A 26,699-nucleotide genomic window follows, 5' to 3' on the forward strand; every position below is an offset into this window, starting at 1 on the left:
GAACACTAGAGAATTGCCGTGTTTCACTTGCTTTTGGGTTTGTTTTCAATAAATTCTCACAAGAATCCTTATGGTCATGAATCCTCTTTAGCCTCGATTTACAGGTGAGAAAACCAAGACCTGAAAGTGTCTGCAAAGTGCCTGAGCTAGCGTAGCTGGAGGGCCAGATTGTTCCGAGGGCAGCGATCCTGGATGTCTGCCACGTTCTGCTGGAAAGGGAACAGCCCGGCAGCAGTTGGCGTTAGGATTCTTATCAGGAAGAGAGGACTAGCTTGTGCTCTCAAGCAGTTCCTCCCTGTAAAACAGGCGGGTGGACTTTCCATCAGCTTCAGCTGCGAGGGTCCCAAGGGAGGTTGCCAAGGGCCAGGTCTGAGTGAAGGTTTTTGGTCTTTTCTTCCCCAACAGAAAATGGACAAAAATAAAGATGGAGTTGTGACCATAGATGAGTTCATTGAAAGTTGCCAAAAGGTAAGTGATGGTAGTAAAGACACCATCCCTTCTGCTTTTACCATAGCCAGACGAAGTAGAGTCAGCCAGCCACGGGGACTGAGCGAGACATGGAGCTGACCTAAGCTTACCCCTTGCACACAGCTGAGAGAAGCCTGCTACTCTGAAAACAAGCATCGGCTTATAATCCAATTAATTAACATCTCTTTATAGGGTGCCTACCCTGAGGAGAGCTACGTAGGAAGCCCTGAACGTACGAACGTGACACATAGGCCGCATTTTTGTTTCCTAAATCCTTCAGACAGCATTCTTCACTGAGGGCAAAACACATGTGAGATTTGAACTGTTCTCTGCCCAGACTTAGCATGTGGCACATTATCTCTATAGATTCAGAATTACAGTACAGCCAAGTAGACATCCCAGGCCACGCTTGCATCCGATTTCTCATGCTTTAACGTATGTGCACCAGCAGTGGCTTTTTGGATGAACCGGTAATGGTCTCTGGTTAATAAAAAATAAAGAGCAGAAAAATTCGATGGAGAAATCCAAGTGGTTCTCATTATCTGGTGGGAGACCAGTTTTAGCTCACCTGATATTATTGGACTTGATGCAAGGGTAGAGCCACATTTAAGAATAAATAGTTGTAAATAAATATAGAGGCAATGAGGTTTGTTGATACTTGAGGTTTTCTCTTCATTTTCAAATTGACAGACTTTCCCTTTCTTGGCCCCCGTTTGTGTCCCAACTTCCATTTCAAGGCCGTGCTCTTCGAGAGATTAACTCGGTGACATCAACCTGCTGATGCTGGTGCTTGGCTTCTGGCCCTGGAAGTCAGCACAAGTTCAGCTCCCATTTACCATTACTATAACCGGCTCACCAAGGGCCGTTCACAATCCCCAAGCGCCCCTGTAGTACCCGGTCTGTCCCCTTGTTTCTTAGGAATATGCTAAACCCAACACAGCCGCTGGCCAAAGGTTGCTCCCAAACAATTCCTCCTCTGGCACTGAGAGACCGTTCGTTTTTAAAGGCTTCTGAAAGCCATACAGATTTAGCACTAACAGACCCCAAACGAGAAGGGAGATGATGAAATGACTATGGACGTGTCTCCTAAGCCCCAACCTCTGATCCTGAATGAAGTTGGCCCTTAGATCACACCCAAACCCTGTTTCCTTCTACGTGGACGAGACCCTGTGCTCCGGCCTGTGATCCACCTGGAATGGCAAAATTTGCATTTGCTCACTTTTCTTTGGCCCTTACCCTTCGCGCCCGGGCCTCTGGTTTCCGTTCTGGCATTCTGACTCGGGAAATATTCTCTATTAACACCGAGTAAGATTCAAATGAAACATTTAAAGCCTGCAGACTCGACAAGATGTAAAATGGGCTCTCCATAGTGATCCATGTAGAAAATGGATAGAATGATATTTGTATTTGCAAACACATAGTATCTGAGCTTTTGGCATAAGTGGTGGTGGTGGGGGGGGTTGGGGGGGGCAGTACTTAGAGGCAAAATAGTGTCTTTCCCTGGCAGATCCACTTAATTCTACTGTGTCTCCCTCACAGGATGAAAACATAATGCGCTCCATGCAGCTCTTTGAAAATGTGATCTAACTCGTCAAATGCATCTTCAATCAGACAAATGTGAACTACTCTACCACACTTAAAGTTGGAGCTACCACTTTTAGCATAGATTGCTCAGCTTTACACTGAGGCATATTATGCAAACAGGCTTTGTTTTAATATAAAGCAATCCCCGAAAGATTTGAGTTTTCCAGTTACAAATTTGCATCCTTTTCATAACGCCACTGAGTTCATGGGATGTTCTAAGTCGTTTCATACCCTGTGACTATTCAAAAGTAATAGAGCCTGGCATATAGTTTTATTGATTCTTTAGCCATGGGATTATTGAGCTTTCACATTATCAGTGATTTTAAAATGTCAGTGTTTTTTGCTACTCAACTCTATGTCTTCAGCCCCAGGATTTTAAATGGTTTTCTAAAATACTGGCATCTGCATTTAATTTCCAGAAATTAATTTTCACGTTTGTATGCTGTGATTCCATTTATACACTAAGTAAACAAAACAAGATTACAATAATTGAAAAACAAACACACAGTCCCCGTTTCTATGGATTTGCTGCCTTCTGTTAAAGATATTCATTTACCTGGCATTTTTTTTATAACATGAAACAAATTAGTTCATCACCGGATGTCAGCATATGCCTAATAAAGCTTATTTAATAAGCATTTCTTAATTTTTCATAACACATATTATTGCCAAGGCCTACGTGACGAATATAATTTTGGATCTGTCCAATCCTACTGGTTGACTGTCTTCTATTTGTGTCATTGAGCGCAAGTCCAAGAAGGTGTGGAACTAAGCAAGGATGTTAATAGGCATATGCAAAGGGTCACGCTATCTGCCCTCTAGCACACCGTAATAGTGAATAACAAGTAGTTCCTAACAGCACTGAAGGCCTATGCCGTCCCCTTTCTCTTGACTCCCCAGGGTACCTTTCTTTTCTCTTACACCCCATTGAGGGACAAAGACACCTGGACTCCCCCAATGCCTACAGGGAACAAGGAACAAGCAGAATTGAGTTGGAAACCATCAGTGAGTCCGTTCTGTCAACACCTACCACACCAAAACTTCACTGAAAATGAAAATAAATGCTAAGCAATTCATCTGGACTGTAGTGTCATTTTGCTTATCATAAAACTCCAGTAATTCAGATTCTTTTCAGTGATCTTATGCCCAAATTGTAAAGCTGCCCCAACATTATTACTAGGGATACACACAGCTTCCCTGTTTTGCAGAAACATCATGAAGGCCAAGAGGCTGCAGTAGGAGAAAATCTGCAACTGTCTTTGCAACAATAAATCAGGTATCTATTCTGGTGTAGAGATAGGATGTTGAAAGCTGCCCTGCTATCACCAGTGTAGAAATTAAGAGTAGTACAATACATGTACACTGAAATTTGCCATCGCGTGTTTGTGTAAACTCAATGTGCACATTTTGTATTTCGAAAAGAAAAAAATAAAAGCAAATAAAATGTTTATAACTCTACTGTCTATGTTATAGGTATTTATTCCAACAAAGTTCATATAAGTACTAGACTAAAAATTTTTATGTAATGGCACTGTCGGGTTGTACACGTCTTTGGCTTAGGGGGGTGCTAAGAACAACCGAAAGGAGTAAGAGCAAAGCCCGTGGGCAGGTGTATGTCTCAGCTGACATGATCCAAGGATGTGACAGGCGAGTAGAGACCCAAGAAAGGAATATCCCAGACAGGAGGGCCAAGAGGGACAAGCGCTCTGAGGGACAAACGGGCATTTCTGCAATTATAACTCTTCAGTAATTACTTGTTCTCTTTTAAATTCCAGCTGCGAGACTGTATCTGAAATGAGAATTGGGTACTTGAGGGATGGGGGGAGAAGGCATTCTTCAATGGCGCGGAGACATAATATGAGTGCTCCCATATAAGAGGGTGACCCCCAACCTCCATCCCTCCCAAAATATGTCTGCTTTGGATTTGGTGGGGCCACTCACAGTGGGAGTCCCTGTGGTCTCCCTTCTTGCCCTCAGGACGGAAAGTCTTATTCCTGTTTTCTCTTTCTCACTCTATTCCTTTCTCTTGTAGAATGATCCAGGGCCGGCTTCTAAAACATCACACTGAGAACTATGCCTGTCAAGTAGGTTTTAAAAGCTTTTTTAGTTGAGTCCATTGTTAAACATAAGCAGACATAACAAAATCACTGGCTACATTTAAGAGTTTTAAGATTTTAATTGTGGAATATCTTCATGAAATGAGTATCTTCAGTATTTTCAGACTATGGGATACAAAAATAACATTTACTTAAATACAATTAACACCTAAAGTTTAGGTAGTTTTAATGAGTTGTAATAAATAACATACTTACAAGAGAATTTACACATTCAGAAAAATTTCTTAAACTAGAATACTCTGGTATGAAGTTTTTCCAAGTATTCTATATCATAAAATACATATTTACAGACGATAATTAACAGTGAATTCACAAATGTTTGTCCACTACTTTACATTTCCGTAGCCTTGATAAACATAAAACCCAAGAAATGACAAAATGTCTAAAAATAAGCACACAGCTACAAATTGTGAGAGGTATATTATAAATAAAAGGCATCAGAAAATGCATACAATCACTTCTATTATAAACCCAATAATGGTTGTTCGCATCAAACTGTAAAAATATGAAAAACCAACCCTGCAAAATTGTACCATTATAAACCATTTTTAATAGCTTTCCATCATCGACCACTCTTGTTTTGTTGCTGATGAATGACTTTTACTATGATTCAGTGGAACTGTGTATACTCCTCTTCGTCTAGTAAATAACGAATGGTGGCTGTGATTAACAAAAGAATAAACTGAAGTGAATCTGAAAAGGTTCCAAAGGTACTCGTGGTCGGCATTTAGCACCTGTCACGGGGGGCTGACAACATTTTTGTGGGCTCCCTTCTTCAACAGCATATGGAGCAATACGTTGGAATTTTAGATTTGATGATGATAAGGCTGCCCTGTCAAAAGAAAACAAATTAGCTTCATTAGTATGCTGTAGGGCTCCCCTGATAGGTACTACATCTAGAGGAGCATGCCTAAAAAAGCATCCAAAACTCAAAACAAACAAAATGGAACGAGAACACAAGATGGAATGAGAAGTGAAACTTTTTTCTGAGTTCAGTAAAATATAGGTTGTCTCCTACTCTTTTAAAAATACGTTTAACTAGAGAAGTGGTTAGGAACCAGACCCCAGTATTTGAGTCTGTTTCTGCCAGGCACTTCCCTATTAAAACTGGGGCTACATTTTTCTAAGCATCAGTTTCTAGACCTTTAAAGGGGGATAACAACACAATCTACCCCTGAGGGCTGCAGTGGGGATTCGATGAGTTTAATGTCTAAAAATACTCAACTGAGGGGCACCTGGATGGCTCAGCTGGTTAAGCATCTGCTTTTGGGTGCAGGTCATGTTCTCAGGGTCCTGGGATAGAGCCCCTGTGGGTGGGGCTCCCCGCCTAGCAGGCATCTGCTTCTCCCTCTCCCCCCCGCGTCGCCCCACCGGTCATGCTCTCTGTCTCAAGTAAATAGATCTTTTATTAAAACAAACAAACAAAATAAAAAGCACTCAGCTGAATTCCTGACTTCCCATGGGCTCAATCAAGATTGGGGTGTGTTCAAGTGTGTACCCTTCCCAAGAGAGACATGCCTAGGACTCAGGATGAAAGTTAAATCAAGGTAAGAGTAAACTGATGCTTAAGGCAGGTAGTAAACCGATCAGTTGTAAAATAGTGACTCCGAGCCTGGAGCTGACTTTCCTGTCTCCCCAGAAGTGGAGTGTTTCCATCACTGTGGGACACACAAGCCCCCAAGAAATGATAAGCTGCAATACTGAGAAGATTCTCCTAATGACCCACCTCTACTATTTAAAGAAAGAGAAAGCTATACAGACATTTAAGTGTTTAGTAGGGAAGGAGGGGCATCGTTAACCTCAGGAGGGATTGCAAGTACCAAAAGCAAGCGTAATGGTCATTAGGCCACCAGAAAGTAAGATCAACTGTTGTATTAATAGCAGGACAAAGAAAACCTCTGATCAAATATTATTATTAAAATATCATGTAAGACGTTAGAAGAACAAGAAGAGAAAAAGTCTGAAAAAATAAACAATACTTAACTTCAAATTTTTAATTTATTAGCAGGATTCGGAACCAATGAGAGTGAGTGGCAGTAAGAGGGACGCCCTTGCCAGCTATTTCTGCGGCCCTGGGCTGGTCCCCTACACCCCTTACTCTCCTCCAAACCTCAGAGCGCGGTCGCTAAAGTTTATTTACTTGAAAACGATGCCCGCCTGCGCCTGCGCAGCACATCCAGCCATGAAATCTAACACACTGGGCCACACGCTGGGCCGGGCCCTTTCCTGCCCTTTCCGCTCGCCCCTTCCACAGAATGTGTGAAAACCACCTGGGGAGAGTCCCAGATTGAAAGCTGCGCCATCAATATTTAGCATCTGTTTACTTGCATTTCACAGGGGAGGAAATGGCAAATTATTTTGCATTCCAATTCTCAGAAGCACATTTGCAAGCAAACAACTTCCTTTCTGCTGAGAGAAGCTGGCTAGGCTAGGGGGTGCTTCTGTACGTCTGGACAAGGTGTCTGCATGCTAACCCTGCATACGGAACAAAGGAAGCTGTTACCCAGTGATCTAGGGACTTCCTTCCTTCTCCTAGACTTTATCTGAGGCTTCATCATGGAAAGAATATAATCAATTTCAACAGTCACTGGAATTGGTCAATTAGGTAATTTAGACAAGACTTAAACTAACACATCTACCATTTTAAAATTGTATATGATCACAAGAATTCTCTAATTCCTTTTGAAAGCACCTCCAGTGAATGTTAAAATAATCGCATGCAGCCCCATCATTAAGATCTGATTAAATGTAATCTCCACAACAAGGTGGCATCACTGCTTTACAGAAATACTTCCAAGGCTAGATTATGTGAACCCTTCTTTAAACAATGAAAATTCAATTAACCTAGTTTATTTGACACCACACAGGTAATAATGGGATCCCCTCCCACTCTTGCACATTTTTGCAAGTCACAATAACCTGATTCATCCTCGTGTATGTGCCTACACGCGTTCCAGAGCACGTGGCGCTTCCGACATGGTAGTGAAGCCATCTGGAAATCTCATTATTTCAATCCGTGACAATGACAAAATTATATATTTTTTAGACAGAAAAGATGGCAAATGAAAGGAAAAAAGAGTACTTTCTTCAATGAGCTCTCTATGTTAATCCTTCTGTTTTCTGAACTTTCTAGTGGTCTAAAAAGCAAAACCACCCAAAATAAAGGAAACACCCGTAACGCTGCACAACACGGAGTACCACACAGGAAGCACAGAGAGGTATGCCGGGCCAGCGTCTACACAGTCCGGTCTGAACCCCAACGCTTCAACACTGTGTGACCTACGCGAAACAGAAACTCTGAGCTCTCCTAGCAAAATAACCTCAACTCCACATGATTACTTGTGGCCGAAATAATACATTACACAGTCCATTTTGTAGAGTCAAAGTAAAGAAAATGTGGCTTAAGGAATGATGTTTTACTTACGTTTCCACCATGCTGCTCCAGCTGCTGTAATGCACTGGTGATTGGCTCTTTGAATTTCTTATCCCTTAGTCTCTTGGAAAGCTTGTAAAGGAAGATTGGGAGGATGAAATGATTTGAAGAGCAGTAATATTCACACCGGCATAAGTAAAACGTTACAGAAGAGTATGCTAACAAGAAATAAAACCACTGAGTCCTTGCCCTATCGACCGACCTATCCAAACATCATTTGTTTGGATTCCAAGGCTTCTTTTAGAAAATATCTTGTGGAAATTTATGTATAATAGATAGCACTGTATTTGTTAAAAGAAAGAGTTCACGCTATTTCAAATGATAGCGATCCTGTAAAACCTGCTAGAGAATGGTATCCAGGATAAGTTTTCTATGAAACTGCGAATTTCTCCAATTTGTATTTTCAGAGAGCATTTGGAGGACCATGATGGAAAGCTAAGCCTCTGAAAACACGGGTGTTTCCTAAAGTGTGAAAAAGGGAAGAGACGAAAAGGAGAGTGTTCACAGGAATGACGCAGTAACAGTGACCACAGTGACCGGCCATTCCGACTCCAAACCACAAGACCACCTGTCCCTGGCACAGCCTGAATGGGCTTCAGACCGACAGGGGAACTCTGCAAAGGGAGAGCACCAGGGGACGGGGGATAAAATCACAGGAACAAAGAGGGGAAAACAGCAGTTCAGACCGTCAGGCACAACCTGGGATAGCGTCCCCCCCACCAAATGTCTGCATTACTCAACTCACCCAAAGACCTAAACATATGAGCCCGCGGCAGGACTGGCTCATGGCTCCACTGTCTGGAAATACCAAAGAAGCCCAGGCAAGAATTAGTCATCGATCAAATACTTCTAAGGGCCTGTCCTAGAGCTGGTTTCTGGTTCTTCCTCATCGCACAGATGGAAGAAACCCAGGAGTGCTTCCCACCACTGAGCACCGAGTAGAAGGCCTTTCAGTCATGTCAGTGAAGATGGGGGAGGGTCAGAAGAGTCCCAGGAAGATAAAAATGTGAGAGAAGCAACTCTAAGTGAGAGGACAGACAGACTTTATCAAAGCCCTGGGGACGGACAAGAAAAGTGCCTCCTGGGGCACCTGGGGGCTTGGCCAGTAGGGCGTCGACTCTTGATCTCAGCTCAGGTCTTGACCTCAAGACCTCTCATGAGTTCAGGCCCCAACATGGGGCTCCACACTGGGCATGGAGCCTACTTGGGAAAAAAAGTCTTGTCCTGATTCACTGTTGCAAAGCATGAGCAGAGGCCAGAAGTACCATCTGGATTGTTGTGAAACGTTTAAAAGCAGTGGCCCCTCTCTGCTTTTATTCATTTCCCCCATCATGGTTTAAGTGTAAAGCACTGTGAATGAAGGTAGTTGTCAGGGTTAGCTGCAGGGGTGTCGGTGTTTTTCTTTATTATTATTTTTGAGGGGGAGAGGTAGTTTTATTTTAATTTTATGGGCTCCTTTCCCCCTTTTCATGGTGATCTAATTGCATCGGTTAAAAGCAGCTAACCAGTTCTTTAGAATATGCTCTCTAGCCAAGTCTAACTTTATTTAGACGCTGTAGATGGACAAGCTTGATTGTTTGAACCAAAACGGGAACATTAAACAAACATCACAGCCCTCACTAATAACATTGTGTCTTTGCTGTCAAGTGTAGAATCCTTCCTTCAAGAAAAAGCTTGTGACCATTTTGTATGGCTTGTCTGGAAACTTCTGTAAATCTTATGTTTCAGTAAAATATTGTTTGACCAAAAGTAGTCTTTTTTGACAAAGTACCCCTTGCAAAATCAGATCTTTGGCTTGCTTTCTGCAGACCACATTACCCGGGAGCAGTGGCTTAGGGGCAGATCCACGAAGCACCACCTCCAGAATCCCCTGATCCACTCACACAAAAACTACAGATTTTGGGGTCCCACCCAGACTGACTTAACCAGAATCTCAGGGCAGAGGCCCAGGTTCTGCATTTTTATCAGGATTCCCAGGTGATTTATTTCCTCTTTAAAGTTTAAGGACCACTGTCCCAGGGACAAAGGGAAGTCTGAGTGGAAGCTAAGCAAGGACTTGACTTCATTTGTGTAGGAATAAATGAGTCCTTTATGGGCTCCGTAACTGGTTTTGAAATTCTTTTTCTAGAGGAGAGAACCCTTTCTTCAAAGAACATCTAAGGCAGAGGTCCGTAAACAAAACATATGTAAACGAAATGGAGCCTTTCCGGGTAATGGGGGTAAAGTGAGGTAAGGGGGTGCACCCCTCAGTGGGTCCTCAGGGGTGCCTGGTGGTGCGCGGCTAACAGACCAAGATTTAATCCCCAGTTTCCTTCCTCTAGGGAAAACCACCAGCAGGTGAAGGCCAGTGTGGTATCCAGACCTTCCCGAGGTGCTGACACTCCAGGAAGGGGGGAGGCCTCTTTCACTCAGTCCAGGGTTCTGGGGAGGGATGTGAGCGACCAAATAATGCTACCGACCCAGAAAAACTCAAACAAACAAACGTGCATAGTTTGGTTTAACCTGGCCTTTTCTTTCTGCCACGGTGGGTGGGACTGAGAGGCTACTTAGGAAGCAAAGGTGCTGGCCCTTGCTCAGCATCGAGCCCAGCATGATTCCTTTTCTCTATCACAACCCCTTCACCTCATTCCAACTTTCTCAGCGGATGTCCTTGCTACTTATTTCTCCAAAAAACAAAAGCCAATCTCCACCAGGGCAGAGGGCATATCTGGTTTTTGTTCAGCATTACAGTCCCTGTGCCTACAGCATAAACTTGGCCCACAGCGAGAGGGCAGAGAGCAACAGATGTGTTAAAATATTGACTGTCTAACTGGAGCAATCAATCCAAAATGAGTCATTTTATATATTAGGCTGAGATTCCTGCGGTTAATCAGGTGCAGCCTGCTGACCTAAAGGTCATGAGCAAATACCTGCTGGGGTTCTCGTCCTTCTCTCCTGAGGCCTCCACATATTAAGGTTTGAGTCTATTCCCACTGTGTCTTCTCCCATCAAACACCTGGTGCTGGTGGGAATTCATCTCCCACCTTTCCTAACCTAACCTGAGCACAGTAATCCTGAGACATTCACTACCATCCCCGCTTTCTATAGGCTTAGCCATAGGTTCCTGGCATGTACCGTCTCTCTGTGGAGCTAGAAGTTAAAAATACAGTTCTAGAATCTCTCAGAGGAATGTGTCCAGAAAAAATAGTAGAACTAGGATCAAAATACATGCCTCAGCTCTGAACTACAGAAGGACACACACAGAAATGCCAGCCATGGGCTATTCCAGCAAGGACTTTAATTCTTTATCGGTGTGTGCAGTAAAGGATTAACCTTGCCTAAAAGGATTGGCCCTTGTCCCTGGCTCCTGGATGGAAACCCCTAAGCCCTCGCTATGACCTGCCAAGTAAGAGTATCTTTGTTTCCTGGGGGGGGAGGGGGGTGGGGGAGCTTGGGCCACAGGATGTCAGCTCAACCTCTGGAGAGGCTGGAGACAAAGGTCAACCACGCAAGCAGGCAGTCATGCCTGCATGGGAGACCCCCCAACGTGACCCTGGACATCATGCTGAGGTGAGTTTCTCAGGATGGCAATACTCCATGTGTGTTGCCACATGTCACTGTGGGAAAAAGCAAGCAGTGTCCACACAGCTCCACTGGGAGGGAGGACAACTAGATGCTCCACACCTGGTCCCTCCTGGGCTCTGCTCTATGCATATCCTTCCCTCGCTGATTTTAACCGGCATACTCTCACTGCGATAAACTGAAACACTAAATAACAGTTTTTCTGAGTTTAACGAGCCTTTCTAGCAACCCAAGGGTGGTCTTGAGGTCCTCCTGAACTGTCCAGGATCTCAGTGTGTATTTGTCCTAAGGATTAAACTACTCATAACAGGGAAAAGTCTCATCCTGAATACTATTTACAGACTCACTAAAAAACTTGAAAAAAAAAAAAAGATGAAAAACACAGCTGTGGCTGTATAAGCCGTCCTTACCATTCACGGCCAATCAACATTGGCATAAAACCATCGTACTGGTTATTAATTTTCGTCCATTCAACTTCTGCTTGCTTTTTATTGCAACCCTCCTGCTCATGTAGGAAAATTAAAGAGAACACTGCACCTTTGTAAAATACTTTATGGACTACTTGGTCGGACCTGTAGTTTTTTAAAGAATGAGGGGATTTTTTTTTTTTAAGATTTCTGAATCAGTTAGTGATTAATTTGAAGCCACAAAATCATGATGAGATACAGAGGGGACAGCCACTCTCATCTTTTCAGCACTTACACTTGTAAGCAGATGTTTCAGATGGTCATTTAGAGAAGGACCGACAACGACGCTAAGCTGCACGAGAGCATTCAGTCCTCTTGCAAACACTTCATCATCCAGGTGGACCTGGAGGGTCAGGTGGCCGGGGGTGTAGGGACAGGAAAAGAAAGAGGAGGAAAGGAGAGATAAGAAGGTCAACCAGAAAAAAAGTAAGAATGTACATTCAAAGTCAGAAGATAAGCAACTAAACCCAGAATCCACCTCTAACACCGGACCATCGAGAATCAAAAAAAACGGATCTCCGGCTTGACCGAAACACTAATTAAACTATATCACAGCATGCGGCAAGACTCATGTGAGGTTTTATTACTTTCTCTAATTACTCAAAATGTCCCCTTTCACCTTTCGTATATCCTCTAAAGGAGTCTTCAAATAAGTAATCATCTGTCCCTGAATAACCATGGCCTAATTTTGCACGCACATCAAGATCACGGGTAATGGACCAATTTGCAAATAATTTGGAAGAAAAAAAGACATAAAATATTCTAAATGTACCACAGAAAGTCCAAAGGAATAGAGGATACCAGAGCTGCCTTTAGCACAGGAATCAGTCTCGGAAGCAAAGGTACAGCTTTCTCAGAAGCTCCTGGCACCAACAGTAATTCTCTGAAACCCTCCTTCGACACAAAGGTGTATGGGTGTCTAGTCTCTCTCAAACCCTGCCAGAGACAAAACCAACAAATAAACAAACAAGACTGACTGACTTACTACACACCTGGTTATGCTAAGAACAAAACTGAATCTTCACTAGTCTAAATGAAAATCAAGTTTTATTATGGTTTTCCTAACCGTAATTTGTAATTTCAGTAATTACCATTTTAATTAAACCCAGAAAATGTGGAACAAAGGACATATATGAGACAGGAAGAATTTCTACCCACGGCAAGGAAGAAAAATATTTTAAAAATTAAAGGAACAGGAAAAAGGAAAAGAAAAGCAAGGAAAAATAAAGGAAATAAAGAAGAAAGAGAAAGGAAGGAAGGAGGGAAGGAGACCAAAGGTAAATAAAAAGAAATAAAAAGAAACCCTCACAAGGATACTAAAAAAATGTTGTGTGTACCCCTGAATATTGCTTGAAATCCATGAATCAATCTAAAATGCTGTTTTATAATCACCACTTTATGAATGCATAATTATTGGACCTCCTACCTTTATGGTGATTTTACAACTTGTTTAACTAGTTTCTAAAGTACTATACTTCCTTCATATTACATATTTTATATAAAGGGTTTTTTTTATATTAAGGTATTTTAATAAGATCTTTTCCCACGTTCGAAAACCACTGTAAGAATTTAAACCTCACTTTAAACTTTGGAACATGAGAGAAAAATATGAAAAAAAAACGTGTATTGTTGCAGTCTTTCACCCTACGTGCATCAGAAACTACTAGACAGTACTCTTTTATGATTTAACTCACCACTTTGAGTCAAGATAAAAGGTCCATCTGGCTTTTTTTAAAAAAACATAAAACAAAAAAAGCAATAGCAATACTCCTGCAGTTGGGACTCATTACTGTCTGTGATTAAGTATAAATGGCTCCAAAATCATGCCTAAAAATACTAATTTTCAACCAATTTACCCTTTAGATCAAACTACCTGCTTCCAAATAGTGATCAAACCCTTCCTTTCCTGGATGCTTTTGAAAACCATGCTGCCAACCACAGAGGCACCACTTTGGCCCACAGCTGCTATCATCTGAAGAGTGCCCCTATCCCGCTCATTTTAGAGATGAGGAATCAAGTCAAGTTGTGAAGGGATTTCCATGGGGGAGGCTCTGTGCGTACCTACCCATTATTAAAAGAGTAGAGGAGAAGGCTAACAATCTACCCGACACAGAAATAAAGGCATTGGTGGTTGGAAAATAATCATTTAAAGAACTGACTTTATGGGATCTGGACTAAACATAGACTCCCTTAAGGACTCCCCAAATTAAAGCACCCCCCTCACCTTTTGGTTAGCTGGAGCCTGTTTCCAAAGCTGTCACTATAGCACTGAGTCATCTAAAAAATGATTTGCTAACATACACATAAGTTTTAAAATAACTGATGAAACACTGATACATTTTAAGTTTTTAATACCAAGTTTAAAAGAGTTTGATCAAAACTGAATTTCAAAACAGGCTGCCCATCACTGGTATCATACCAAACTACTCTTGCAATAAATTGAGAAAAACAAGACCAACAAAATGATCCATAACTCTTAAAAAAGATAAGTTTCTTTACCTTAAATATATGACAAGTGGTTAATTCGTCTCTGAACTTGTGACTCTAACAAAAGGAATAAATTGCCTAGAAGAGACCATTGATTGACCTCAAGCTAATACTCTGCCAACTTTTTCCTGATGTAAATGTTAAATAACATAAAGGAATTTATCAGAAGTTTTCCTAAAACCCTCTATAAAAATGATCTCCACGATATTCTACTTAAAATGTATAGGTGGGAAAAGCACAGAGAATTCTCCAAAAGGGCGTTCAGGTAGTTCAGATCAGTTCCCTGAGCAACACATCATCTTCACGTAGACACGACTGGTTGTGTGGAGAGATGAGCCGCTCTCCGCCATCTGATGTACTTCAAGTTAAACCGCTGACGCTCTCCTGATAGGATTAGTTCTGTACGATTCTGAGTACTTCTGTCTTTGCAATTAAGTACGAATATTTCATCCACTTATGTACAAATCCCCGTACACGCTAACTTGTGTATAAACCTGATTAATCAGTTTCTAATAAACATATACTGACCGTAATTAGTTTCTAAGGGAATGTGGTATTTTAAGGACTATTGCTTGGCTCTTATTTCAAAAGTAAAGAGTAAGATTTACTGACGCATTACAAAATAACATTTAATACAATTTTTAAAAGCTTTTTTTCCATAAACAATTTTAAAAATTTTAAAAAGCTTTTTTTCCCCCATAAACATGCAGGAGAAATGGGATATACACCTACCTCAGCTAGAGTAATAAGAAGAGGATCAAATGGAAGGTTTTCGGGAGGACATTCCCACTGCAATCTGTGTTTCACTGAACCGTGGACCAATCTAAAATAATGAACATCAGTGAACATTAACATGGACAATGTCATTAGCTGCTAAGCAGTAATGATCTAACATATCCATACTCTCTAGAACATAACCATGTTAGAACTATTCTGTAACACGTAGGAATACCACAGCTGGAAATGATGCTACGAAGGCATCTTATGCAGCAACATCTATAATCCCACAAACTCCTACTCTTTCAGCAAAATTGTTTGATGGTAAAACTAAACTCCACATTTGTGAAGCTTACAGTTTCGGGGCTCAGGCATGCTGCTGAGTCTTAATACAAACGCTACACTTGACATGTTTCAGTCATAATTAGAACAGAAAACCTACAGGTGTGCAAACAAAGGAAGGTGATAACAAGACACAGTAACTTGTTGTGCATGGAACATTATTTCAGATATAGAACACTTAACCCTAATGATCTGCAGACAAGCCAGATTTTAGCCCTGCTCAACAGAAGAAAGCTGAGGGCAGGAGGTTAAGTAGCCCATGCAAGCTTACAAAGTGGGAGCTCCTTCAGTTAGGGTCGCTGCTGCTGCTTTCTGTTTTGTTTTGTCGGGTTGGGGGGTGGGGTGCAGAGGAATTGGGATGGGGGGTGGCTCAGTCGGTCAAGTGTCTGCCTTCGGCCCAAGTCATCATCCCAGGGGCCTGGGTGGAATCCAGCCCCTTGTCAGGCTCCCTGCTCAGCCCGGGAGTCTGCTTCACCCTCTCCTTCCACCTCTGCCACTTGTGCTCTCTTTCAAGTAAATAAATAAAATATTTTTTAAAATACCTAACATTCAAAAAACTGTACATAGTTATAAAGTACAGAATTTGATAAAAGTTTGGATATGTGAATCCATCCATGAACCATCATCATAATCAAGAGTGAACTTATCCATCGCCCTCAAATGTTTCTTCACCATTTTATAACATTCTCAACTTCTTGACACTTTCTTTAGCATTATTTTCTTCACAGCAAGAGGCCTCAGTGACATTTTTACTATTTTAGCAACCATAATTGCTTAGAGTGGGAAGGTGGGTATGAGAACCTTGAAATACAGTTTCAACTCAGAATACAAATAAAAAATAGACACAATAAAATGAAGAATCATTGAGTTTATTCCTCCAAATCTGCAGGTACCATTAAAAACTACATTTCTTGAATTTTATTTTATTTTTTAAAGATTTCATTTATTCACTTGAGAGAGACAGAGAGTAGAAGGAAGGGCAGAGGCTGCAGCAGAGAGGGAAGCAGACTCCCCGCTGAGCAGGGAGCCCAACATGGGGCTCGATCCCAGGACCCTGGGATCCTGACCTGAGCCTAAAGCAGACGCTTAACCACCTGAGCCACCCAGGTGCCCCCATTTCTTGAATTTTAGAACAACAGAAAGGATGTTGTGATTATTCTTTCGACAGTGAAAATGACATTTTCTATCATCTAGAACAGACTAAAACTGGATATATTAGAAGAAATAAATGTTTCTTGGTAGTGAAATCTTGAAATGGTATCACTCCATTAGAAACTATTTGTTTTCTTTAAAACAGTTCTGATGTCTACCTGGAAAGATGCCAAGAATTCTATCAAAAGGGAGCAAAAAAAGTCATATATACTTATTAAGAAATATCATTTCAATAAATATAATTTTTGAGGGATCCCTGGGTGGCTCAGCGGTTTGGTGCCTGCCTTCAGCCCAGGGCGTGATCCTGGAGTCCCGGGATGGAGTCCCACGTCGGGCTCCCTGCATGGAGCCTGCTTCTCCCTCTGCTTGTGTCTTTACCTCTCTCTCTCTCTCTCTCTCATGAATAAATAAATAAAATCTTTAAAAAAATAAATATAATTTTTTGAAATATCATTTTGAAAAATGAAAGTTTCTGGGCATCCAGGGTGGCCTAGTGGTTTGGCGCCACCTTCAGCCCAGGGCGTGATCCTGGAAACCCGGGATCGAGTCCCACATCAGGCTCCCTGCATGGACCCTTTCTCCCTCTGCCTGTGTCTCTGCCTCTCTCTCTCTCTCTCTCTCTCTCTCTCTGCTGTCATGAATAAATAAATAAAGCTTAAAAATTTTTTTTTAAAAAATGAAAGTTTCATTAAATCATCAACATGCAGTTTACAAACAAAATAGGGCTATTGGGATCCCTGGGTGGCTCAGCAGTTTAGTGCCTGCCTTCGGTCCAGGGCACGATCCTGGAGTCCTGGGATCGAGTCCCACGTCGGGCTTCCGGCATGGAGCCTGCTTCTCCCTCCTCCTGTGTCTCTGCCTCTCTCTCTCTCTCTCTCTCTCTCTCTCTATGTCTATCATAAATAAATAAATCTTAAAAAAAAAAAAAATAGAACTATTTATTTGCAATTTGCCCAAGGCCATGAAGGCTTATAATGTTTTAGAAATTGGTTCATTCAATTTCTTAAGTTATAGATCTATTGGTAATTCTATTTTGGAATTAAAATGATCTTTTTCAACAATGTCCCACGATCTATCAAGACACCTTAATTTCTTTTTTTTTCTTTTTTCTAATATATTTTTTATTTCTTTTTAATATTTTTTATTGGAGTTCAGTTTGCCAACATATAGCATAACACCCAGTGCTCATTCTGTCAAATGCCCCCCTCAGTGCCCAACCCCCTTTCCACCACCCCTTGTTCGTTTCCCAGAGTTAGGAAGTCACCTTAATTCCAACTTCTCTAGTAAATAAAATTTTTAATACACTTACACTAAATACTGTTATTGATTTACTCAATTATTTTGAATAATAGGGTCAGTTATAACCTGTATTGATTTTTACCTGCAAGGAATACCTCCTTTAGAGTAAATGGCTGCAAATGCAGAAGGAGCTCGTGACTGTTCACCAAACTGGAAATAAAAAATGACACAAATACGATAAATACACTATCACCTCCACTTGGGAATGACACCTAATCAAATTTAATCCTGCTGAGGTCAGAGGCAAACGGACATCCTGACTTTCATCCCGTGACGCTGGTGTCAAGTGCACCACTCTACTCAGCGACAAAACAGAAGAAATTATCAGTCCTCTCAGTACTGGAACCACAACCACACGTGGTGGATTTCTTTTTTACTCCTAACTCGTTTCGGAAGGCTTGAGGGCAGCTGGAATCACACACATAGTAAATATAATATAGATAAATATTATTAAGTATGAACATCACAAATAAATATAATAAAGGTAATACATCTTTCTACCCTCCACCAGTGTGACCTGTCAAGGTGAGGGGTACAAGGAGAAGAGCAGTTCAGTGCAGGGAAAGCAGATTTGTTTGCAGCCTCCGGCACATCTCCCACTGGTCCTCCAGTCAAATATGGAAGTCCGGACAGTCAGAGGACCTGTAACTTCTCCAGTCTGCTTTTATGCTTCTATACAAGAAAAAGGCTTTAGATGGGCAGGGCTGATAAAACTGAAGAAAGAGCAAGGCTCTAGCAAACACATGCCTGGATGTGTCTGCTCACACAGATGACTTCACAACCCTCAGTTTGTCTATGTATTATCTTAAGAATAAGTTAACTCTGTATTCCCAAAGTCCATGTAAGAGATGATCGATCGATCACAATAGTTAAACAATCCTAGCATGCATAATTTCAAAACAGTTGATCAAAGACAGAGAATTTAGGCACAAATAGTAAGTATTTATCACATGGTACTTTGAACATAATCAATTGAAATATAGGTATCTAAATTAGAAAATACAAACTTACTAACCTATTTTAAAGATATAACCAGCTAAAAACTATTTTAAAATCAGATGCAGGGGACGCATGGCTCAGCGGTTGAGCATCTGCCCTCGGATCAGGGCGTGATCCTGGAGACCCGGGATCGAGACCCGCATCGGGCTCCCTGCATGGAGCCTGCTTCTCCCTCTGCTTGTGTCTCTGCTTCTCTCTCTGTGTCTCTCATGGATAAATAAATAAAATCTTTTAAAAATAAATAAATACATAAAATCACATGCAGCAATTAAAGAATATATTTAAGGGTATAATTTTATAATTAGCCTTTTTTCCTCTAGAAAAACACATATGCTTGAAGTTAAAACTCATAGATGAAGTTTCATTAGTGTACAGTATTATAGTAAGAGATTCATTTACAAACTTCAATCCGTATTCTGCATAATTCACAGAAATAGTAATGTATCATTCATCTAATTATAATTCCTACTTAGAAAAGTGTGTTTTAGGGCAGCCCGGGTGGCCCAGCAGTTTAGCGCCTGCCTTCGGCCCAGGGCATGATCCTGGAGACCCGGGATCGAGTCCCGCATCAGGCTCCCTGCCTGCTCCTCCCTCTGCCTGTGTCTCTGCCTCTCTCTCTCTCTCTCTGTCTCTCGAAAACAAATAAATAAAATCTTTAAAAAAAAAAAAAGAAGAAGAAAAGTGTGTTTTAAAAACTGTTTTCAAGTAATCATATCACATGAGGATACATGAAAAAATGTTTTTGCAGTGGGAGAAAAATTAAGACAACTTAGGGCTACACACACTTATTTTAGTTCTAGCACCTATTAGCAAATGATCTTACTTTCTGGACCTACAGGTCATGTAAATAATCTCTAAATTTCCAAAACACTCACCAAGACAAAATTTCTTCCTTTTTTTTTTTTTTTAAAGATTTCACTCATTTATTTGACAGAGGGAGAGACCGAGAGAGCACAAGCAGGGGGAGCAACAGGCAGGGGGAAAGGGAGAAGCAGGCCGCCCACGGAGCAGGGAGCCTGATGTGGGGCTCCATCCCAGGACCCTGGGATCATGACCTGAGCCGAGGGCAGACACTCAATCGACCGAGTCACCCAGGCACCCCAAGGCAAAATTTCTGATTTTTCTGATTGAAATTCTAACCATTTCTTTCCTTTTCTTTTTAACTCATTTTAGAAATAATAATAGTTTCATCTTCCAGGTCCCATATTATAAAAAGTTTTCTTTTTTCTACCAATGGGTTCATTTTATGGATTTTGACCAAATTTTACCAAAATTCCTTTACCATGAAAAAACTGTTGTCCCTTCAATTTTTAACAATGTCATCACAGACCATGTTTCAACTCTAAAATAATCTGCATTATTAAATATACCTCACTATATTGAGTTAAAAAAAATTTTTTAGACTTTTGATCCAAATGAAATACTCAAAATGTACACACATTCAAGTGCATAAATTGTAGGTGTATAGACCAGCGGATTCTCCAAGACAAACAGCACTCGGCTGTGGAAAGCCTGAATGTTCCCAGCACCTAGGTATCTCCTCAATGCTGCTTACCAAGCCCTAACTCCCTTTTGCTCCAATGGGGACCTCTAGCCTGACTTCTAGCTGACCTACTTTGGATTGGTAGCTTTAACAGATCCTAGACATGGTTTTATCCAATACACTCGATTCTCAGGTCAAATCATTATTTCCCCAAACTTTCCTTCATTCTTAACAAAATTTAAGATTAGGGCCACTTAGGGCACTATTTAAAAAAGTTCTTCTTCAAAGAGAGGAAGAAAATTCAAGCGTCACCCATGAGTTCTCTCTACCAAACATGGGGAAAAGAAGCTAGAACAAGGAGACAGCAGGCTACTCTTCAGGAGTCCAACTTGACACTGTGCAGAAAGAAGGAGAGGAACACATATGTTTACGCTCTTTTTCATTCGTAAAGTCGGACAACCTCCTTCTGCCCTTGGCCAGTTCACTGTATCCTTGCTGTATTCCACGGGCCATCAAAGCCAGTGTCTGGGATCCCTGGGTGGCGCAGCGGTTTGGCGCCTGCCTTTGGCCCAGGGCGCGATCCTGGAGACCCGGGATCGAATCCCACATCGGGCTCCCTGCATGGAGCCTGCTTCTCCCTCTGCCTGTGTCTCTGCCTCTCTCTCTCTCTCTCTGTGTGACTATCATAAATAAATAAAATCTTTAAAAAAAAAAAAAAAAAAGCCAGTGTCTCAGCCACGCTCTAATCCCCTGTAAAGGCTGAAACCATGGTCATCTTACTCCGTGCAAGGCTGGGCAGACACCACCTGGCATTGTAGCACAGGTGTACTCACTTTTTGGATAATTCACTCATCTACACACTTACAATTATTCACTTTAATGAGCATAAATCTCATATTCATTCAATCTGGATTAAACTGCTGTCCGAAGGCAAAAGGAGGCCAGTACCATAGCTGGGATTTCTGAGGGAGCTAAATTATAGATCACAGCAAAATGGTCAGAGACGGTTATGCAACTATGGAAGCATGTAAACCATCCTATGTCAACTGAACACACGCTTACTCGTAGATATTAGGAAGTAATAGAACTATAGTAAATAAAAAATAAAGCTGGTGTGCCATTCATTTTATACTCTAGTATACTCATCCATGAATGTGATAGGATATGCCATGACTGGTTCTTCTCTACACCTTCTCATTTCCACACTATCATTATTTCCATTCTTCAACATGATTACCATATGCCCTACCAGCTTTAACGTAACCCTTCCCCATCACCAAAAACATCACAAACTTGAGACAGTGCTCAGAATGGTTCAACAGTGTGCTAAATGTCTATTACTCTGAAAAACCGGAGTCAGGAACGTCTTTTGTACCTACCGGGTTAATCGTCTTAGGGTTAAGTTTATCACTTGGTCGAGGATGAAGCTTTCTTGCAGTCTCTGGAGAACTGGTCGATGATGAGGAGCTGCTTTGTTGAACTGTAGTCCTATGTACACTTGATGATGTCCTTTGATCACCGTTAGCTGGAAAACACAGAAGATGAACAAAAAAGAGGTGAAAGAGACAAAGCTCACTCTTACCCATCTATATAACAATGTGTCATTAACAAAATTCACCTCTTCATCTAAAAAGCAGTGTTCTGTACCTGCCTTTCTGTTTCTCAACTGTACGCCTCCATGGCACTCTGATTTCTGCATTGCTTCCCTTTTACTCCTGCGATCCAATGAAACCTGATTTCAGAATTTGGGGAATGAGGGATTCATCAATAACGTAGGACCAAAACAGAACAGAGGAGAAAATATAATAAAAGATACATCAAAAAGCATGGCACGGAACAAAATACTGGAAAGACCAATGAGAAAATATGAAATTATATGAACAACTTCAGTAAGATCAATAACAGCAAATGGAAAACAACCTGTAAGAAAATAAAATGTATGAAAACATAGACTTTTTTTCCCCATTCATACTGTCAAAATATGCTTTTAGAAACTGAGTTGCAAACCTCTAGCTATATTCAGAAAACATGGACTAGATTTCCAGGAGAAAGTGGCAGGCACATCCCCTAGCATCTCTATCTTCTCTGGCCTGTTTCCGCAGTTCCAAATGCTAACATCTGCGTGTCACACCCGAGTTTTCAAGTGACATAACAAACTCTCCTACTCAGTGCATACAAGCTCCTTACACTGAACATAACCAAAACTGAGGTTATCACAGTGAAGTCACGGACCCCTTGTTAATCAAGGTACCACCAACTTTCTGGTCTTCTTTCCCTTCACCTCCTACACTCAACCCTACCGATGGCATCAACGTGGTAGAAGGAGCTGGTGGCTCAGATCTGGGTCTGTATCCTCACCTCTACCGATTACCAGGTTCCAGAATTTAGGCAGATTATTTAATCTCCCTAAGTCTTGATTTCCAGCTCTAGTAAAAGGGGAGAAAAACACAAGCCTATAAAGGCTGTTACTGAGGAGTAGATAAGGGGCTTTATCAAATCGCTCAACCACCACTGATGGTTCCCGTCTCCCTCTTCCACGCTGCCCTCTTCTCCTCTAATGGGAGGACTCTAGTTCAAGTCATGACTTTCTGTCAAACACACTACCTCTAAACGTTTTCTAGAAAGATTTTATCTATTTGGGAGAGAGCGAGCAGGCACATGAGTAGAGGGAAGGGGCAGAGGGAGAAGCAGACTCCCCGCTGAGCCGGGAGCCACCCCAGGTGCGGCTGGACCCCAGGACCCTGAGATCATGCCCTGAGGCCAAGGCAGGCGCTTAACCCACTGCGCCCCCCAGGACCACCTCCTTCTGAACTTTCGTCTCTGCCTAGGAACCCTCCATCACGTGCACCCAGATGCATACACCCAACTGCCTGCTGCTATTTCTAGGTCTAGCTCCCACCCCAAGCTCCACACTGCCTTTCGTGACCTGTTTCTCAAAAGCACCCTTCGGGGGCACTGGATTCCTGCACTGCCCCCTTGTTTCTACGTGATCGCTGCATCCCTCACCTGCACGCACTCCGCGCACTCTTCCCCTAGAGCATTTCCCACCGTAAGCCCTCGATGTTGTCCCTAAATATGTAAACCACCCCCCAACTACACCGTAAGGTCTTCCTTTAAGGCAGCACGGGTGAGGTCTTCTCCCACTTCCAAATGACAGTTTTTCAAATATTTGAGGACAGACTCTCAATTTCTTAGTTTTTCCTCCTTCAGGATAGAACACTGATGCTTTTTCAAGCAATTCCTCATGAGATCATTTTAATCTACTTGGCAAATTAGAAATCTTCACAAGGGCAAAACTCCCCATAATTCAGCCCCAAAATATCACAAACATGATGTGACCATCTCAAAGTGCCCCGTAGGGATAACTTAAATGTAAGACTGTTTCATACACAGAACGACTTTAAATTTCAATTTTCTTGATTTGATTAATATGTTCACTTAATTTTTCATCCTACAACCAGCAGATGACTTACCTCTTACTATCACACTTCACATTCAGTCCCGGGGCATTTTCCAGAACTATGGTAATTAGAGTCTCATTGAATGTGTCACGTAAATAGTCTCAGATAAGGTAAGGCAGGCTTTGAATGTATCGATCTGACACGGCACGTTAGTGGATATTCAGCAGGTATTTACTGTCGTGACAGGTTTCTTGTGGAGAAGGCCCTGACGGGAATCGTAGGATCTAAGCTTCTGTTTAAATAAACCTGTGTCTCCGCTTCTTCAACTCTGTAATTGGGGGTAATCACAGCAACTACTCTTAATGTTGATGAAGATTAATAAATTGATGTTTCTTTTGATGGTAAATCTTATTTTTATTTACTTAATTTTTTTTTAAGTTTTACTTATTTATGCATGAGAGACACAGAGGGTGGGGGCAGAGACACAGAGGGTGGGGGCAGAGGCACAGGCAGAGCGGGCAGCAGAAGCAGGCCAGGCCGCTGGCAGGGAGCCCGAGGCGGGTCACGCCCTGGGCTGGAGGTGGTGCTAAGCCGCTGAGCCCCCGGGCTGCCCCTGGTCACAAATGGTCATAACTGTCATAGCTGAGAAGCAGCACAAAGACCCGACCCACACGCAAGGAGAGCAGGGTGGACCGCATCCCAGCGCGAGGCCCATTTTTCAACACCACCTACCAGACCCACCAAGTCTTTGTTGGGGACAACAGATGTCTGTCGCTCCTGAGGGTCCCGGCAGGAAGGGGCTGCATCAGACTTTGGGAGCGTTCAAAGAGCCACGGAAACTCTTCATCTGAAAGACTTTAAGGACACACGGGCCAGAGAACTGAGCGTCGAGGGCTCCCGGCATCGGGGCGGTTTCACGTGTGGTGTCCTCAGGGGATTCCCAGCAGCGACACCGAAACCCGGACGCGCCCACACACCGTCCACGTCCCAAGCCGCGTGCGCCGGAGACCAGGTACCCCGCGCCCCTGCGAGCGGGGGGAGGACCCGAGACCAGGTACCCCGCGCCCCTGCGAGCGGGGGGAGGACCCGAGACCAGGTACCCCGCGCCCCTGCGAGCGGGGGGAGGACCCGAGACCAGGTACCCCGCGCCCCTGCGAGCGGGGGGAGGACCCGAGACCAGGTACCCCGCGCCCCTGCGAGCGGGGGGAGGACCCGAGACCAGGTACCCCGCGCCCCTGCGAGCGGGGGGAGGACCCCAAGTCCTCGACGTGACCGCGGGGGCGGCGCCTGGCCCGAGGCAGGCCTCCCGCTGCGGATGTCCCGGGTCCGGGCTTGGGGCAGAGCCTGCTTGGGATCCGCCCCCCCCCCCCCCCCCCCCCGGTGCCTGCCCCCACTCGCTCTCTATGTAGACGGGAGATCTTGAAAACAAGCAAGAAAAGAAGAACGTCTGGGGCGGGAGGGGTGGAGGCCTCGGGTCCATCGGCAGCAGCCGGCCCTCGGCCCGCTCTCCTGCGGGCACAGAAGGACGCGCCGACCCGCCCGGCGGGGCTGCAGGGGCGGGGCAGGCGGGGTCGAGCACCTGCAGGGGCTGCGGCACCTGCGGCCTCCCCTCTGGCTGCGGGGCTGGGGGCGCTGAGCCTGGGCGCACGCGGTCCCCCTCTGTCCCGGCGGCTGTTCACTGAGCTGGGGGCGGCCGGGGGCTCGGCCGTGGGCACTGCCCCGGGCCTAGGGCGTGACCCCGGGTCCCGGGATCGAGTCCCGCGTCGGGCTCCCGCGGGCGCCTGCTCCTCCCTCCGCCTGCGTCCCTGCGTCTCCCGGGAAGACACGCATTAGATCCTTTTAAAGAACCGTCTACAAAGTCCCAAGCGTGGCGGGCACGGCCTAGAGCAGCCCCGCTGTCAGCGCCCCGGCGCCCCCACCCCGTCCCCCCAACACTCGGGGCCGCTGGAGGGGGCGGTTAGGGGGCGGGGCCAGAGGGGGCGGGGCCAGAGGGGCGGGGCTGTAGTGGAGGGGGCGGGGCTGAGGAGGAGGGGGCGGGGCGGGGCTGGGGAGGAAAGGGCGGGGCGGGGGCGGGGCGAGACGCGCGGGGCGGGGCTGGAGTGGAGGGGGCGGGGCGAGACGCGCGGGGGCGGGGCCGAGGGTGGAGGGGGCGGGGCCGAGGGTGGAGGGGGCGGGGCCGAGGGTGGAGGGGGCGGGGCGAGACGCGCGGAACAAGACGTGCGGGGCGGGGCGCAGGCCGTTTCCCCCCGGGGCCCCAGCGGGCTCCTCCCGCCCAAGCCGGACCCCAGGAAGGCGGACGCGCTCAGCGCCTTGGCAACCGGCGCGGCGGCCTTAGCAACGGGGCGGCCCGGAAGCCGGCCCCGCGGAACGCCCGCCCGCCCCCCGCCCGCCCGGGCCCCGCTCCTACCGCGCCTCTCGCCCGCGGCGACCGCACACCTGCCGCCACGCCGGCCGCGACTCCGACCCCGGCGCCCGCTCCCAGACGCGCCCCCCGACTCCCGGCCGCGGCCGCCGGCGCTCGGGGGCAGGACGCTCCGCGCGGTGCCCGGGTCCGGCGGCGCCGCGCCGTGACGTCAGACGCACGCTGCGTGTGCTAAGCCTATAGCGGCGAGGCGGCGAAGTTGCCGGGCAGAAGAGGGTTGCCCTGGCAACGAGGCGGCGGCGTGGGGAAGGGGTGGCTCGGAGCCCCGCGGGCAGGGGCGGCGACCTCGGGGTCCCTTAGGGCTCGTGCCCCTCCGTGGCACGCGAGGCCGACAGCCGTGCGCGCCTGCCTCGGTTTCCCCAGCTCGTGGCCCCGCGCAGCGCTGTCCACGGCCGAAAGCGACGTGGCCTAGACCTGTAGCGCTCCCGGGGTTCCTGCCCGCCTTCCCGGGTCACCGGGCCTCTCCCACGCCCAAGTAGCACAACGCGAGCTCTAGAAGCGTTTTTTAAAAAGTCCTCCTTCTTCGCCCTTCTCACCCTCCGACGTGTCTTCTGCAGCTTTCCCACGCCCCGCCGGCCCCCCCGCCCCCCCCTCCCGGCGGGCGAGCATCCCCGCAGGTAGACGCGGGGCGGAGCTCGCGGCCCCTCGGTCGCTCGCCTGGAGGCTGAGAACTGCTCGGTCCTGCGGGGAAGCGAAGCGCTGCCGCCCTGCAGCCCGGTCACCTGGCCCCGGACCCGGCTGCACCGCCTCTGAGCTCTGAGAGCTCG

The 26,699-nt window shown here is 45.0% G+C and overlaps 2 protein-coding genes across 14 annotated transcripts in view; one reads left to right on the forward strand and one right to left on the reverse strand.

Moving 5' to 3' along the window:
- Window positions 1–3,510, forward strand: part of KCNIP4 (potassium voltage-gated channel interacting protein 4) — a 1,126,248-nt gene extending 1,122,738 nt beyond the window's left edge. For 3 of the 4 annotated variants that reach the window (XM_038533579.1, XM_038533578.1, XM_038533577.1), the window contains exons 7-8: window positions 406–468; window positions 2,008–2,301. In XM_038533579.1, the coding sequence (XP_038389507.1) occupies window positions 406–468; window positions 2,008–2,055 (111 nt within the window). In that variant the 3' untranslated portion in view covers window positions 2,056–2,301. Of the gene's footprint in view, window positions 1–405; window positions 469–2,007 lie in introns of all 4 variants that reach the window. The other variant, XM_038533576.1, reaches the window with a different exon arrangement.
- Window positions 3,511–4,208: 698 nt separating this feature from the next.
- Window positions 4,209–26,039, reverse strand: PACRGL (parkin coregulated like). 10 transcript variants are annotated; one of them, XM_038533582.1, is made up of 11 exons: window positions 25,918–26,039; window positions 24,252–24,365; window positions 23,583–23,838; window positions 21,757–21,841; window positions 21,489–21,634; window positions 17,710–17,777; window positions 14,850–14,940; window positions 12,432–12,566; window positions 11,866–11,973; window positions 7,594–7,674; window positions 4,209–5,001 (listed from the first exon to the last, which is right to left on the reverse strand). In XM_038533582.1, exons 4-11 carry the CDS (start codon window positions 21,806–21,808, stop codon window positions 4,945–4,947), a joined length of 738 nt encoding a protein of 245 aa, XP_038389510.1. In that variant the 5' UTR covers window positions 21,809–21,841; window positions 23,583–23,838; window positions 24,252–24,365; window positions 25,918–26,039; the 3' UTR covers window positions 4,209–4,944. The 10 variants fall into 10 exon arrangements, with proteins under 10 accessions (XP_038389510.1, XP_038389508.1, XP_038389512.1 ...); XM_038533580.1 differs by having other exon boundaries at window positions 24,243–24,365; XM_038533584.1 differs by having other exon boundaries at window positions 25,947–25,965.
- Window positions 26,040–26,699: the final 660 nt, after the last annotated feature.

The sequence above is a fragment of the Canis lupus genome, chromosome 3 (genome assembly GCF_011100685.1).
Source record: "Canis lupus familiaris isolate Mischka breed German Shepherd chromosome 3, alternate assembly UU_Cfam_GSD_1.0, whole genome shotgun sequence".
In the NCBI taxonomy this organism is placed as follows: domain Eukaryota; kingdom Metazoa; phylum Chordata; class Mammalia; order Carnivora; family Canidae; genus Canis; species Canis lupus.